This window comes from Rhinolophus sinicus, chromosome 8 (assembly GCF_057876585.1).
Source record: "Rhinolophus sinicus isolate RSI-liver-muscle chromosome 8, RSI-T2T, whole genome shotgun sequence".
NCBI classification, from domain to species: Eukaryota; Metazoa; Chordata; class Mammalia; order Chiroptera; family Rhinolophidae; genus Rhinolophus; species Rhinolophus sinicus.
In genome coordinates this window covers 3,873,752-3,889,522 of record NC_142508.1, presented here as the reverse complement: position 1 = coordinate 3,889,522, position 15,771 = coordinate 3,873,752, and the positions used below count along the sequence as shown (strand labels likewise).

The 15,771-nt window shown below is 61.8% G+C and overlaps 1 protein-coding gene across 5 annotated transcripts in view; it reads right to left on the bottom strand.

The window, feature by feature from the left end:
- Positions 1-1,761: 1,761 nt before the first annotated feature.
- Positions 1,762-15,771, bottom strand: part of KCNH2 (potassium voltage-gated channel subfamily H member 2) — a 31,403-nt gene continuing 17,393 nt past the window's right edge. For 3 of the 5 annotated variants that reach the window (XM_074315133.2, XM_019712830.3, XM_019712831.3), the window contains exons 3-15: positions 15,457-15,621; positions 14,523-14,987; positions 13,705-13,916; positions 9,000-9,428; positions 8,087-8,474; positions 7,622-7,821; positions 6,913-7,165; positions 5,631-5,824; positions 5,249-5,348; positions 4,376-4,648; positions 4,114-4,300; positions 3,595-3,772; positions 2,021-2,315 (exon numbers count right to left, since the gene is read on the bottom strand). In XM_074315133.2, the coding sequence (XP_074171234.2) occupies positions 2,166-2,315; positions 3,595-3,772; positions 4,114-4,300; positions 4,376-4,648; positions 5,249-5,348; positions 5,631-5,824; positions 6,913-7,165; positions 7,622-7,821; positions 8,087-8,474; positions 9,000-9,428; positions 13,705-13,916; positions 14,523-14,987; positions 15,457-15,621 (3,194 nt within the window). In that variant the 3' untranslated portion in view covers positions 2,021-2,165. The other 2 variants (XM_088799808.1, XM_019712832.3) reach the window with 2 other exon arrangements.

Below are 15,771 nucleotides of genomic sequence, written 5' to 3'. Positions count from 1 at the left end.
GCACCACCGCCCTTGCCCCGCCCCGCCCCACCACCAACTGCTTAGAGCTCCAGGAGCCCAGGTCACAGGAAAGCAGGCAGCAGGCCTGGTGCAGGCATGAGGACAAACACAAAGGAAAACATGGTGGCCAGGCGCCCCAGGGCAAGGGGAGATGGCCCCCTTCTCCCACCAGCCACGTGAGGCCTTCCCCAGCCCTGCCTGTCCAGCCCGAGGGTCTCTGTCCCAGGGAGGAGGGCAGTGCTTACATTCATTCACTCATTCATTTATTCACTCAGGAGCACCGGGCACATTCAGTGCCAGGCACTGCTCTAGGCCTCGCAGAATCACACAGTCCTACCCTTGCAGAGCTGACAGTCGTACCTTATTGCCCCAGGCCCGTTAGTCTGACCAGGCACCTGTCCTGGGATACGGAGTGGCTCCAGAGGGGTCCCACCTTCTCTTCTCTCTTCCTGAGGCCCAGGAACCACCTGCCCGAGGCACCCCTCCTCCCGGGCTCACAAGCTCCTATCAGGCACAGCTACCCTTTCTGCCTGGCCCACCTCTCTGTCGTCCCTCTCACCTCTGACCCTAGGGTTTCATCCTTCTCCTGGCTCTGTGCTCCATGCTCATCTTCCAGGCCCTGTCCCCCCACTCCCTCGCAGGCTTCTCCCTGGTCACACCCTCTGGGAGGGGAGCCAGGGCCCTAGTGCAGAACCCCCTGGACAGGGGAGCTTCTTTCCCTCTCTCCCACTCGCCCTAGGCACAGTGAGACCTCTCCAGGCTGCTGAGACCCCGATCTCTCCTCCCCACACCCGTCCCCTCCCAGGCCCGGGCACTGAGCATGCCACGTTTGACTTTAAAGCAAGGTTAACCAATTCACCTCAAGTGAACAGTGGATGTGGGATTAAAGAGACCCCCAGAGGCCTCTGGCAGCACCCTTGGCCACCAGCACAGCCGGCCACTGCCTGTCCACTCCTCCCGCTGCCCTGCTGCGACCACTGAACGGCGCTCGTGGGGAAGTCTGCGTATCCTCGCGAGACTAGCAGCCCACACACGTGCACCACCCTTCACTGGACCCGAGACATTTTTTCTGACTTGTTTCCCCAATAATGGGAATGAACCACCTGAAACTTCCCCCCTCTTTAGGCACCTCCTCTGTGATCAAGGAGCACAGGTGATCAAGTGATCAAGGTGGGGCCCATCTGCAGGCAGACACCGGGGAAGCTCTGGGCAGGGCCAGGAAAACCGGTGTGCCGAGGGCCCAATGATATAGGGTCCATGTGAGTCTGTGTTAAGGTCAAAATAAGGCCAAGGCGAGGGTTTGGGGGTAGGGGCCAAGACGTAGGCCAAGCACAGCCCCAGGTTAGGGTCAGCGTGGGCTGCGTTAAGGAACGGTGTAAGGGGACAAGAGCTTGGCTGCATTGGTGGTCAGGGTGGGGTCATCTTTGGGGGCCCGTATGGCAGCCAGCAAAGCAACACAACCTGGAAGGGCTAGACCCGGGGCAGCATCCCATTCCGACTGCCTCTACATTCAAAACAGTCCAGATGGTCCTTTGTTATCCTGAATCCAGAGCCCCCCGGAGACGGGAAGCCTTGGCGGTGACCTGTGTCAGCCCGCAAGGAGCTCCGTCCACCACGCACACACACCGCACACTCAGACGTCGGGGCAGCCCCTGCAGGCCCTGTGCGTGGATGAATGCGGAGAGGCCAGTGCACGAGTACACGGGGGAGTGTGAACACAGGACACAGCGCGCTGATGCCACACCCTCCCATACCACTGAGTCTCCTCAGGATAATTATTTATTATTCATAGTCATCAGCATCTCATTAATTATTCATATGATCCTTAATTATTATCTTTAACAATAAGAGCAGTAAATAGCAGAAAAGTCCTTGAGGTGCCGAAGGCCCAGGGCCGGGTGCCTCCGGGCAGTTAGACCAGCTACTGCCCCCAGGACAGTGGGGGGACCACAGACCCCCAGCCACTGCCCGGCCCTGCCCTTGTCCCTCCCACTGGGGCCCACGGGACTGCAGGAGGAGATGGTCCCAAGGGCTGGCGAGGGGCTGTGCCTTTGAGTTCCTCTCCGCTTCTCGGCCAGGGCCTCCCGGGCAGGGCCTCTGAGGGGAGGGGCCCAGGCAGTGCGCTGAACCCTGGGTAAGCCATGTGTCCACAATGGGCAGCCCCACTAACTCCCTGGGTCTGAGCCGTGTCTGTGCAAGGGCTGGGAGGTGAGGGCGCCCAGCTGGCCTGGCAGGGAGAGGCGTCGAGTGGGGCCATCTTGGGGGAGTTCTGGGGCCCCTGGGGGCAGCTCCTCACACACCATGAACTGGGAAACCTGCAAAGAACAGAGAGTATAAGAAGCAAGGAGCTTGTGGAGGGGGAGGGAGGAGATCGAGGGACAGTCAAGTGGATAGAGAGGAGGGTCAGAGGACAGAGAGGGTCAGGAGAATCCGGTGACAGAGGACAGGAGGACAGAAAGGGGCTGGAGGCGACACGTTGAAGGGCCAAGGAAGACAGAGCAGGACACGGACCAGAAAGGGAGGCACTGAGAATGGAAATAGAGACATGTCCTCTCGGTGGGCAAGAACAAAATGAGGAAGCTGGCAGCTGGGCAGCTTTCGCCTGACACGGGGAAACCTTGAGGCCATAGCTGCTTCTTTCCCCAGGGAACATGGCAGCTGAATCCAAAACCAACCCGGAATAAGAGGCCCTGAGTTGGGACAGAAAGAAATAAGGTTCCTTCCTCCACTCCAGAAAGAATTCAGGGACCGAGCAGAGGCAGGCTGGCGGCCAGGCCTGGGAAGGCCAGGGAGTATGCCAGGACTGGCGGAGGGGGTTTGCGGGTGCTGACGAGTCTGCTGTGAGGTCTGCGGGGGAGGCTGTGAAGGGAGACTGGCACATTTGCTGACGTGGGCCCTGTGTCTGCAAACAGGAGCCGGCAGCATATGGGAGGGGGAGCAGACGCCAGAGGAAGGTGGAGCAGATCCCAGGCCGCCTCTGGTAGCCAGAGGAGCCCCCTTCTTGGGGCCCAGACACAGCTGTCCTGTCAGCAGTCCTCTCGGGAAAGGACAAAGGGTAACAGAGGCCCATCTGCCACAGGTGGGGAAAGATATGGGCCAGAAGTGCTACCCTGGGGCCTCGCCAAAGCCCTCGGGACAACCCTACAAGGTAAGGTGGCCAGCATGAGGGCCACTGGCTGGCAATAGTCAGGCCTGGGGGCACCAGTCACACCAGGGACCTGGAACCCTGTCCCAAGAGTGCACTGGCATGCAGCACTCCCCACCAGGCCTTGGGCTCCATCAGTCCCCTCCTCAGAAACCACACGTGGCCATGACAGGTGCCATGAGCAGATCTGGCTGTTCAGGTGACACTAGGGGAGCCCACGCCACTCAGCCACCTGGTTCCTTCACCCAGCAGGCGGCTTTGGTTTGGGGGCTACCCTGCCTTGTGCTTTGCCCATAGTTCCTGAGGCAGACCTCCTTCAGGAGTACAGTCTGGGAGGAGGCTGGGACCCACAGCTGAGCAGAAAGGGCACCAAAGCAGGTTTGGGGTGGAACTGACTCAGAAAAGGCAGGACTGGTTGCCATGGGCTCGAAGGGAGCTTTGGAACTTACCTGAGAAAACGAGTCCAGCGTGAGGGTGGGGATGGGGCTGACGGGCAGCAGAGGACAGGTGGAAGTGGGGCCGGGCCCTGGGGTGGTCACAGCACTGTAGGCGGGTGGAACCAGTGTCATCTGCCTCTGTAGCAGCTGCAGGATGGTGGCCATGTCTGCACTGAGCCGGGTCTCCAGCCTGGGGCAAGAAGGAGAAGCAGGCCCTGGGTCTTGGCGAAGTGGAGGCACCAGAAACTGACTTTGGGGACCACCCTATGGACGGGCCAGCTGGTCAACCCCAGACCCACTCTTCATCCCAGGTGTGGCAACTGCTAGTGTAGCTCTAAAAGGAAGGAGAGAGTCACGCGGCTGTACACACGGACAGGCCCAGACAAAACGCTCTCCCTTCCCCCTACCATGCTGCCCGGAGCCAGAGATCACACTGCAATATTCCCACACCCCATAATCTACAGACACCCCCCCACACACACACACACACACACGGCTGGGGGCTAGGCTGGACCCCAGGGGCACCCTCACCTGTTAAGCTGCCTCTGGAGGGCATCCAGCCTGCTCTCCACATCGCCCCGGGACCTCCGGCCAGGGCTGGAAAGAGGGATGTTGAGGAGGCTTGGGGTGGGGGCAGGGCAGCGAGGCAGCTCCTGGTACTGGCGGCCCCGACTGTCTCCCCAGAAGCTGAAGATGTTGGACACTCCTGAGAAGGCGCCTGGAGCCAGAGAGCTGGGTTGAGGGAGACCAGGACAGATGCCAAGCCCTGCCCGCCCAGCGGCCCCTGCCCTACCTGACAGTGGGTTACAAGTGTCGCTGCTCTTCTCACAGTCCTCGGTCAAGGGTTCCCCACCGGGTGGCTCTCCGGGGGGCCTGGGGCTGGAGAAGGGCACCAGGCGGAGGGGGCTGGAGCTGCGACCTGGGCCCTCATCATCACTGCTCTCAGGGCTGGAGGGGCCACTGGACAGGCTCTCCCCCCACGGCCCCCCTGGCCGGCCCCGGCTACTCGGCCCTGTCCCCGCCCGGCCCGGCCCCAAGGCGGACACCTCCCCTGGCTGTTCCGGGTCTGTGGGAAACAGAGAACGGGGCCTCAGAGAGGGCAGGAGGCACAGAGCCAAGGGAAGGGGACCAGGGCAGGCCTGGGTGACAGCTGTGGTAGGACACCCTGGTGTGTCCCAGTTGTTACTTGTATCTGTTCCCCACTCTCAAGCAGACCGAGAACTCTGGGGGAACGAGTCTGGGTTTTTTCCAATCACTGGCTGCCCACACATGGGCAGCCAGTGGCACTGTGGGATGGGGCTCTCTGGGAACCCTCGGCCCCTATCCCTGGTCCCCTAGCCCTCCTTTGTCCTGTCTCTTCTCCCCTCATCACTTCAAGTCAGTGCTCACCCAGAGGCCAGCCCTGTAAAGACCAAAAAAGGTCAGGCACACCCCTGCCCTGAAGGATGGAAGAAGGCTTCCGGGAGGAGGTGACAGTTCAAGTGGGCCTGTAAGGACGGGCTGCGTTTGGACAGTTGGGGTGAGGAGTGAGGAACACGGAAGGTAGGGTGGGAATGTCTGTGGAGCTTGGGTAGAGCAGACACAGCCCGACCCTGTGCGCTCTGCCCTCCTCCCGCCTCCCCTGGACCCCCATCCCCTCCTGTCCCCTCCTGTCCTCCCGCCTCACCCTTGTCGGTGCGCCTGCGAAAGGACAACTTGCGCTTGCGTTGCTGGTTGAAGCCACCCTCCAGCTCCGTGCTGCCGGGAGAGCCGGGAATCATGTTGGTCTGGAACCAAGGGAGGCGTCAGGGCCCTTCCACGCCACCTGCCCTGCCTGGCAGGCCTCAATCCGCTCATTAACTTAGAGACAGTGCGGAGGGGAACCCCTGCTCTGGGAAAGCGCTCCCACACAGATGTGACCTCTGGCCCAGGTCAAGGGGTGAGGCTGGGATTAGCACATCCTGGTCTGACTGTACGCCATCTGACAGGCGGGGACGTAGGCCCGAGAGAAGGCCACACAGTGAAGTGGCAGCCACCCAGGGTACAGCCGGCGTGGGCAGCCCACTCACGTCTCGCAGGTTGAAGGTGATCTCCAGGCTGGACCAGAAGTGGTCTGAGAACTCGGGGTACATGTCCAGCACCTCCAGCAGGTCGTCCCGATGGATCTTGTGCAGGTCGCAATAGGTGAGGGCCCGCACATCTCCGTTGGACTTGCCAGGCCTGGCATACAGGTTCAGAGGCTCTCCGAAAATGTCGTTCTTCCCTGGAGTCCACAAGAAGGAGCTCAGCTCAAGGGCGGCAGCGAAGGCAGCAGGTGCCTCTTCCCCCGCTCTTACCCCCCACCACGCCCCCAGAGCCCTGGACACATCAGCCAGCCCCATCCTCCCTTGGCTCCCGAAGGCAGGACGTGTGCAGCGCAGCCAGCAGTGCCTGAAGGTAAAGGGCCAGGAACCTTGGCTCTCGGTGTCTCCCATCAACTGGAACTGGCCCGCAGGACCCGCCAGACGCCCTGCACTGCCCACGGCCCAGGCTTCCTTAGATTCCAACTCTACTTCTCCCCCCACCCTGAAACCCAGGTCCCAGACACTCCCTGGCCAATCACTGTACCCTCATAAACAGTGTTCTTCAAACTACAGATCGGAACACAGTAGTGAATCAATACTGGCATTTTGCTGACTGAAAGAAAATAGGATTGCTTCGCTTAGCGCAGCACAGAACAGAAAACACGTAGGAAGGCTGAGCGTTGTGTAAGAAACTGGTTTTAGTTGTGTTTCAGGGTGTTTGTGGAGTGAGAGTGTGTGTGTAATGAACTGAGAAATAAAAATCTAAAGTGGCCCACCGCGACAAGGATAGGACAAGGAGAGGGCAGGAGGTCCCCTGCCCAGGCACACCTGCCCAGGTGTACAGGCAGGGTGAAAGGAAGGGGTGGGGGGAAAAGGGGCAGACTGCCTCTGCTTTGCAGGCAGTGCAGGCTGGGCTTGGTTGTGTAGCATGAAGCTGCAGGAACTTAGTAAAACCAGATCCCTAACCTCCTCTACTGCCCAACTTACAGCATCTGGATTTGGTGCCGCTTTAAGGAAGCCAGGGTGTCACAGCCTGTGGGGAGATCCCGTAGGCAAGCAGAGTCTGGGAAACCCCCAGAGTCCAGCAGCCCCCCGCCCCGGCCCCCTCTGTGGGGTTCCTCTGTACTGTCCCTTGGAGGGCCTGAGCTGGGGTGAATTAAAGGAGCCCAAGGTCCCTGCAGGCAGTCCCAGGTCCACAGCCCCCCCGCCCCCAGTGTCTACTCAGAGGGTTCGGATCTCTCCAGGCCTCGGCAGGCACTTCCAGCCCAGCACCGAGTCCCCACCATACCCAGGATGGCCACCACGACGTCACCCCGCAGGATCTCGATGGAGCCCCGGGAGATGAAGTAGAGGGCAGTGAGCAGGTCCCCTGCGTGCACCAACGTGTCGCCTGGCGGGGCGTGTGTCGTCTTGAATTTCATGGCCAGGGCCCGCAGGCAGCCCTTGGTGGCCCCTCGGAAGGGCTTGCAGTGCTGCAGCAGCGAGCGGTTCAGATGCAAGCAGATGTCGGCCTGCAGGCACTCCGGAAAGCCCTTCAGCACCTGGGGGCAGGCGGCTCAGCACGACACCACCACAGCCCCACCCAGAGACCCAAGGAGGGGCATCAGGACCCAGTGTGGGGGGAAGACCTGGAGGCCCATTCCGCCTCTACCCCTTCCTTCTAGCTGGCACTCGTGTGGGGAGGCTGCCTCACTGCCCTAAGCCCCCATTTCCTTATGTGTAAGGGGTAGAGACTAGTTCCTGGAGGGGCTGTCGTAACGATTAACCACGATGGCCTGCACGAAACAGCCTGGTCACCACCTGCCCGAAGTGAGACTTTTCCCAGTAAAGGAGCTCCACAGGCAAAAGGAGGGTAATGTACCTTTCAGGGTCCCTCTAAGCACTGTGACCACCTGAACCACAGAGTGTGAGACGTGCTCACTGCACCAAGAGGTGTCCCCACCGCCACCGCGCTCCCTCCAGCCCACCGCCAGCCTCTGGGCAGCAGGTGGCCTCACCGCATTCATGTCGATGCCGTTGGTGTAGGACCAGGCGTGCTGGAAGTACTCCTCGAGGCGCTGGCGCAGTGGGTTGGGGATCTGATGGAAGCGGATGAACTCGCGAACCCGCAGCATCTGTGTGTGGTAGCGGGCCGTGCCCGAGTACAGCCGCTGGATGATGGCCGACACGTTGCCGAAGATGCTGGCGTACATAAGGGCTGAGGGCGGGGGTGAGTGGGGCCATCAGCATCAGAGGGACCCACAGTCGCGTCTCCGTGTGAGCACACACATACAAGAGGCACAAACGCACACCCTTGGGCTCTTCCCGTGCCCCTACCCTGGTGTCCCAACCCCCAAACACGCCATGATGGTGGCCCTGGAGTCTCTAAGTGCCAGGGCCCCACTTGGCCCCTCCAGCATCCTCCCTCTCCTCCATCCGGGGCTCTCCCCACTGCCCTCCACCCACTCCCAGGGCATACTCACAGCCGATGAGCATGACGCAGATGGAGAAGATCTTCTCCGAGTTGGTGTTGGGGGAGACGTTGCCGAAGCCCACGCTGGTGAGGCTGCTGAAGGTGAAGTAGAGCGCCGTGACATACTTGTCCTTGATGGAGGGGCCGCCCAGGCCACTGCTGTTGTAGGGCTTGCCGATCTGGTCTCCCAGGTTGTGCAGCCAGCCGATGCGGGAGTCCATGTGCGGCTGCTCCATGTTGCCGATGGCGTACCAGATGCAGGCCAGCCAGTGCGCGATGAGCGCGAAGGTGCACATGAGCAGGAAGAGCACGGCTGCCCCGTACTCTGAGTAGCGGTCCAGCTTCCGGGCCACGCGCACCAGCCGCAGCAGCCGTGCCGTCTTCAGCAGCCCGATGAGCTGGGGTGGGAGGAGACACTCCGTATGGGGGCACTGCAGCCTTCAGGGGGCATCAGAGGAAAGGTCCCCAAAGACTTCCTCCCAGAGCCTCCTCCTAATAATGGAAGCGCCGCCCGCATGCTGAGCCCAGCAGAGAGTCCAGTTAATCTTTGCGCTACCTTTGTGACAAAGGGTGCATGGTCTCCGTGGTGAGAACGAGGAAAGTGGGACTCGGAAATGGGCAACGCTCGCTCTAAGGTGCCTGGCCCCAGGTCCCACTAGCTTCCAGGACACTGTTGTATGACTTAGAAGACAATGGCCTCTTTGGATAAACAAATGAGAAAAAAGTGCCCCTTCTGGACCTCTCCACCCAGGGAACGGCTTGGGGAATAGCGCGGATGGAGAGGGGCGTGGCATGGGTTAGCTGAGGCAGCCCCGGGTCCCTGCAGCCCTCCTCTCACCCACCACCTCCCACCTTCTCTCCTTCCCCCCACGCCCTCCTGGCCTCCGCTCTCCTCCCTTCCCTCGGCCTCCATACCAACCCACCTCCTCCGAGCCAGAGCCAAAGATGAGCAGGTCAAAAGGGATGGCGGCCACCATGTCGATGAGGAACCAGCCCTTGAAGTAGTGGACGGCGATGCGGCCAGGGTGGCTGACCACCTCCTCGTTGGCGTTCACGTAGGTGGTGCGGAAGTTGATGAGAATGTCCACGATGAACATGATGTCCACGATGAGATCCACCACGGCCAGCGGCTGGCAGGCGTAGCCGCAGTCGGGGGCCGCGGGGCCCTCCTCTGTCTCCTTCAGGAGGAAGGCCGCCGAATAGGGTGTGAAGACGGCCGTGTAGATGACCAGCAGGAGGATGAGCCAGTCCCACACGGCCTTGAAGGGGCTGTAGTGCAGGATGGTCCAACGGTGGATCCGTGGGGCCTGCAGCTTGTACTCCGGCAGCACGTCCGCACCCAGAGACAGGACCTGAACAGGTGGGGAAGGTGGGTGAGGGGATGCTGTCCAACCAGAGTCTGGAGCCGGGGAGGGCAGGCCACGACCTTCAGGGTGGGAGCACGTGACATCTCCGTTGGGGCTCCAGAGAAGAAGCCAAGCAGAGTTAGGGGGAGGCCAAAAAGTTTCCATCAGAAGGCCCATCCTGCAGCCAAGTGGACAGAGTCACCAATCACCCCTCAACCTGGGTACTACGGCTCCATATGCAGCACAGGGACCTCTTGGCTGGCTCTGAGTCCAGGGCACCATGCAGTAATGCCCAGAAGTATTACTCCCCACCAGCGATACAGACCCCTGCCTAGGGGTATGAAGCCCAGTTCTGTCTTGCCACACCCCCTTCCCCCACACACACACACAACTCACACACGCCATGGCCTCAGTCCATGGCACTGGCCCAAGGATATCAGCCATCCATACTCAGGCCCCTTGACCCCCAGAGGGGAGACACCAGACACTCCCACCCCTTGCTCCTGCAGGCCCCTCTCCCCAGGCCTAGGCAGCCCTCCCACACGCCTACGAAGATACACAGAAGACCTAACCCAGCCATAGCTGTGCCTACCTGTACACAGGGACATGCACAAAGGTGTCACACCTAGCCCTGCACAGGCTCACCTTTCAGGTTCTGGCCCTCGACAGTCAGGCAGAGGCAGGCTCGCTATCCAGACCAGGTGGCAGCAGCCATGCCACTCTTTCTCCCAAGCCAGACTAGGATGAGCTGAGGCCAGCTTTCCCACATTGTCCCTCAGTGTTCTCTCCCTGCCTCCCAGAATCCTCCCTCTCAGACATCTGACTTAACCCAAGAGCCCCCTCCCCAAGCTCTCCCAGCCTGGGAGGCCTCACACACCCCGACCCCAAGGTTGCCAGTCCTGCTCCCAGCAGCACTGACTACCAGGTCTCCACATCCTCAAGCCTCTGAGGGGTGAAGCATCAAAGAGTCCCACTCATATTCAGGCGGGGGATCTCCTAGACCCACCCTCACCAGATGGACTGTCTGGAGAACATCTTAAAAGAATTAACTGGAAGTTCAGACAGGCCATAGTTAGGGGTTTGGCTACCCCGGACTGGCCATGGGGACTCCAAAGGCACATGATGGGTGGTGAGGGAAGCTTCTGGAGCCTGGGGCAGGGGAGGGAGCATGTGGCCCCTAGGCCCCCACTCTGCCCTGCCTTCAGCCCAAGATGCCAGTTCCTTGAGGCAGAGAGCAGGGGGCGGTGACCTTTCAGGGATAAGTGGGGATTGAGCAAAAGGAACTGACCAGGGCCACCGCAGACAAGGGGACAGAAGAAGGTAACTGCAAATGGAGGGGGCTCCTCCCGGTGTCTCAGAAGCTGAACCACACTTGACAACAGTGATCTTGCCCCTAAGTCTGTCCACAGTCGGACCAGCACCTCCCCTGTGTGTGTGTGTGTGTGTGTGTGTGTGTGTGTGTGTGTGTGTGCACGGCAAGCCTGGGACACAGACCTGCACCTGGAACACCTTATCTCACCAGGGCCAGGCCTCGCTCTGCACCCACCAGCTTACCATATGGCCTTGGGCCAGGTGTGTGACCTCCCATGACCTGCTGTCCCACAGAATACTGAAGCTCATTTAAGCCAAACCCTGGGTCCTCACCTGTGGGTGAGAAGGATCCCCCCCATACCTGTCCCCCAGCTGGCAGAAGCATCTGAGCCAAGGCAGAGAGCTTAGGTGCCAGGTGGTAGTGGCAGGGGTGGGATTCTCAGACTCACCCCTGAGCCACCTCCAACGCCCCTCTGCAGCACTCCCCAGCCTACTCCAGGCTCTCTGACCCCGGGGTAGAGAGGTGGTTCCCAGAAGGTGTCTGTCTACAGTCATCGGCCTGGGGGACCATGGGGCAGCCACCAGCACCTCAGGCTGCCCTGGAAGAGGTGAGCCAGGTGCCTCAGCTAAGCTGCCCTCACCATTGTCCAGTGGCCTCTGACCCCCACCCCGCTCAGACTCCAGCCCCGAAACCTGGACCCATGAAGCAGCCCATGCCTCCCTCACCTGCCCCAGGGTCTACCCCCAGCACGTGGAGAACAGGAGCAGTGGAGCCCACCGCCTCCAGGCCGGGCCTGGCTGCTGCCCACTGCGGGACGTGGGGTGGGAGCAGGAGGCACACGCTCCTCTCTGTCCCCGTCCGTCTCCCACCATTCTCTCTGGGCATCCATTTCATTCCTGCTCTTCCTCTCCTCCCTCTGCATTTCGAGCTAGAAGATTGTGGGCCACAGAAGCCATGGGTAAGGGAAGCCCTGGCAAGGAAAACACTGCCTACCCAGGTCCAGCGGGCCTGAGGAAGAGCGGGCGGGAGCCAGGAGTGGGATGAGCTGGGTTACGGGGGACCCCCTGGCTCCCAAACCATCCTGCTTCTCAGACGCTCTCTCCAGCCTGGAGCCAGAGCCCTCTGGGCTGCACCCCAAACCAGTGCCCCAGCCCCGGAAGGGAGAGGGAGGGGTTGGAGGGGGTCACCTACCTCCTGGGCCACCAAGCTGGAGATGCGAACGGCCCGCCTCACCCGACCTTTCTGGGCCCTGGGCTGCAGAGCACCTGTGCCGCTCGCCTGTCTGGCTGGGGCGGCCATGGAGGACTTGGCTGCCCCCAGCCTGCCTGCCCGGGGGCCCGAGGGCCCGGCCAGCCTCTCACCTGCGCCCCAGCAGCGGTCCCAGTCCAGACTGCACCCCAGAGACTGGCGGCCTGGCTCCCAGAGCAGCCTCTGGCAGGAAGCCAGGGTCGCTGAGGCTGGGCCCCAGGGCTGGGGTCACCCTGGCAGTGAGCATGGACAGCAGCCCGCCTGGCTCAGGCTGCCTATGGCCCCCTGGTGCGGGCCCAGCTGCCAGGGCACTGCGCTCTGCCTGCCACTAGCCCAGCAGTGACGCCCGCCGCGGTTGGAACCTGGGCTCCTCCGGCCGGCCCCTCCTCCTCCCTGGTTCCCACCCCCACCCCGCCTGCCTGGCCAGCGGCCCCCTCCCCCGCGGCCGCTCCAGGCTCCTGCTGCAGCCGCTCCCGCAGCTTGCACCCCTCCCCCGCCCCCAGCAGCCCAGCCTGTCACCGCAGATTAATGGTTGCCCCGACACCCCCGCCCCGCCAGTCCAGTGCCCAGCCAGCCAGAGTCAGACACCCAGAGATGGAGAGACTGCCCAGAGACCAAGGGAGCCAGGAACACACGCGCACGCTGACACACAGACGCACACGCACAGACTACAAACACAGGGCAGTGTCGCTGGCCAGGAGCAGGGCAGATGTCCAGGCTCCAGGTGGAACAACAGAGAAGCAGGGCAGGAGGGGAGAGGGGTACGACGCAGCCAGATATGGGCCTGGGGTGTGGGGGAACGTTCTGGACTCAAGGCCAAGGGGCTGGAGACCTGGCAGGGACCCAGAGAGCCAGAGGCGGCGGGAGCAGGGCCAGGAGAAGAGCGGAGGAGGCCGGTGGTGGCATCTCCCTCATGTGGGCCAACTCGGGGGAGCTGCTGTGGAAGGGCAGGAGCGGGCAACAGGGACTAAGGCATGGCAGGGGAGGGACAGGAGCCCCACTGTCCCGGGCTTCTCACCAGGGGTGGTACAGGCGATCTTGCTGCCAGGAAGGGGCAGACCAGGCTGGCCCTGCCACCAGGAGTGCGGGCACTGCCCCAAGAGGCTGACGGTCTTCTCTGGCCCAGAACTCAGGGACTTGATCCTTCCATATCCATGCACCCACCCTCATACCCTGCCCTCCTGATACGGGCAGGAAACCTATCCTCCCGACATGCTTCGAGAGCATGTGCAGGCACCTCCAGGCCAGCCTGGCCCTCGCACCAGGCCCCCACCCTCTTCCTGGCTCATCACCTTGGCCTGGAAGAATCAGGACACCCAACCCTGACCTCTGTGGTCCCCTCTATTTCAAAGCCTCCTGTCATGTGCCACCCAGCACTTTCCTCACCACACTGTGAGCAGACCCTGTTATGCCCCTGGGGCCACTTTCTCCCGCCTACCCTGACCCAGTCAGGTGGCCAGCCTCAACTGCACTGTCCTCCCTGTGACCCTCAACCTGTCCTCTGTCCCTGCCCCATCCCGAGACCACCTCCCCTCCAGTCTCCATTTCTCCTGGATCTCCCGAACTGTCCTCATACCTCAGTTCTGGAACCTCCCAACCCCACCCCAGCCAACAGGCCCTCACTGACTGGACCCCTCCACCACCCCACCTTTGGCCAAAGCCCACTCCCACCCATTTCAAGCTCCTCCAAGCTGAGGGGAGAGCCAGGAACTGGGCACCTACCTGAGTGACCTTCTCAGTGACATTGTGGGTCCGCTCCTTTATCTTCGGTGCTATGATCTCCCGGTCACTGGTGGGTGAAGCCAAGAAGGGGTCGCCCTTGAGATCCACAAAGTTGAGGGTGATTTGGGGAATCTTGCTAATGGTGCGATAACGCACGAGGTCCGAATCTGACGTAGAATTAAGCAGGCTGCTGCGCAGGGGGTGCATGGCCCCTGGAGTGGAGGGGAAAGTGGGGTCAGGGCGGCAGGCAGGGGGTGCATGGCCGCTGGAGTGGAGGGGAAAGTGGGGTCAGGGCGGCAGGCAGGGGCAGACACAGAACTGAGGTGGAGACCAGGCCCTACAGGAGCCAGGCCATGGGGGTCAGTGTGCCATCGAGGCCAGCTCAGGAGACAGGGGCAAAGGCACTGAGAAACAAGTGAGGCCAGGCTCCTCCCCACTTGAAGAAAGCACAGCACGACAAAACTATGAGATGAGAGGAAGAGGAACCTCCGTAAGGGTCTGTTCACCAGCACTGCCTAGCCAGAGGGCCAGGTGGGGACAGGGACCCAGATGCCTTTCTGGCCCTACAGACTGGGGACGGCCCTCCCTGCTCCAGGCCATCTTGGGGTATCAGCTCCACGAGCCCGCTAAGGCTCTGAGAGTAGAAGAATGTAATGGGATGAATGGACATTTAATGGAGTAAAAGTCCACTTAATGAGATTAAATAAGTGCTTAATGGGCTTTCCATCTCCCAGGCACCCAGGATGGGGCGGAGACCGAAGGAGAAGCGGAGATTCTGGAATGGGGCAGGCCTGGCGGGTGGAGGAGGGTGTCCTCACCGGTGCTGGCGTGGCGCGGGGGCGGGGGCAGCGCCCCGGTGCGCATGGCCTCGATGTCGTCGGCAGAAGAGGCTCGGCGAACGCTGGCGCAGCTCTCTCGGGAGCGCGTCCGGGCCAGGCTGCAGCTGGAGCCCGAGGCATCGGGGTTCAAGCTGTGCGCCCTGGGCGACGAGTGTGGGCCGGGTCCACCGGCAGGCGGAGAGCTGGGGCCCACCAACGCACGCCGCTCGTCCAGCCCTGCCACGTGGTTATCCATGGCCGTCACCTCGTCCAGGGCCAGCGACTCGCTGCTGGGCGCCGCGGGGGTCAGGTCCACATCCACCACCACGGCCCCGGCCCCGGCCCCGGGGGCGGACGCACCGCTTGAACTGCCCGCACCACCCGCACCGCCAGGCCGCACCGATGACTCGCGGGCTGTCAAGGCCAGCAGAGCTGGCAGCTTCAGGCGGAACGTCTTGGCGCGACCTGCGGGGAGGAGGAGGTGTGTGGCCTGGGGACACCAACAGCCTGGAGCTGGAGCCCCTGCCACCCAGTGGAGGAAAGAGGGGAAGCGGAGCGCTGACAGCCGTGCACTCCTCCACCCCCACTTCCACTGCACACAACTCAAGTCCCCCAAAAAGTCTAGAATACAGTGTTAGCCAAGGCTCCGAGGACAAACGACTATTTCTTGAGCTGCATGTCACGCTGGACTGTACACAAACCATCAGTGACTCTCAAAAGCATGCTGGTGGGTATCATTAGCCCCATTTTAGACGTGAGGAAATGCAGGCTTAAATGAGTTGTGTGACTTGCTGGAGGCCACACAGTACATGGTGCCAACCTCTGAAGGGACCCCCCACACACACGTCCCTTCCTACATGGTATGTATCCTCATAGCCCCAGGGAAGGGAGACCTTACCTTCCTGCACCAGCCTGAGAGCCCGGCTGCACCTACCTGGAGCCAACCAGCCGGTGGGGGGGCCGCGGTGATTGGTGTCACGGGCCGGGGACCCCCCCATGTCCTTCTCCGTCACCACCTCGAAGTTGAGGATGAACATGATGACAGCCCCATCCTCATTCTTCACGGGCACCACGTCCACCAGGCACAGGAAGCAGCTCCCTACAGAATAGGGACATAACCACTGGGGCACCAAGGCCTTCTGTGGGCAGGGCAGAACCCTGAAGGGGCCTGTCTCCTTCTGCCTCCCCCACGGCCCCACACACAGTGCCACCTCCCCCTGCCAGGGTCTCCTGCCCCAACCTGTCCTCC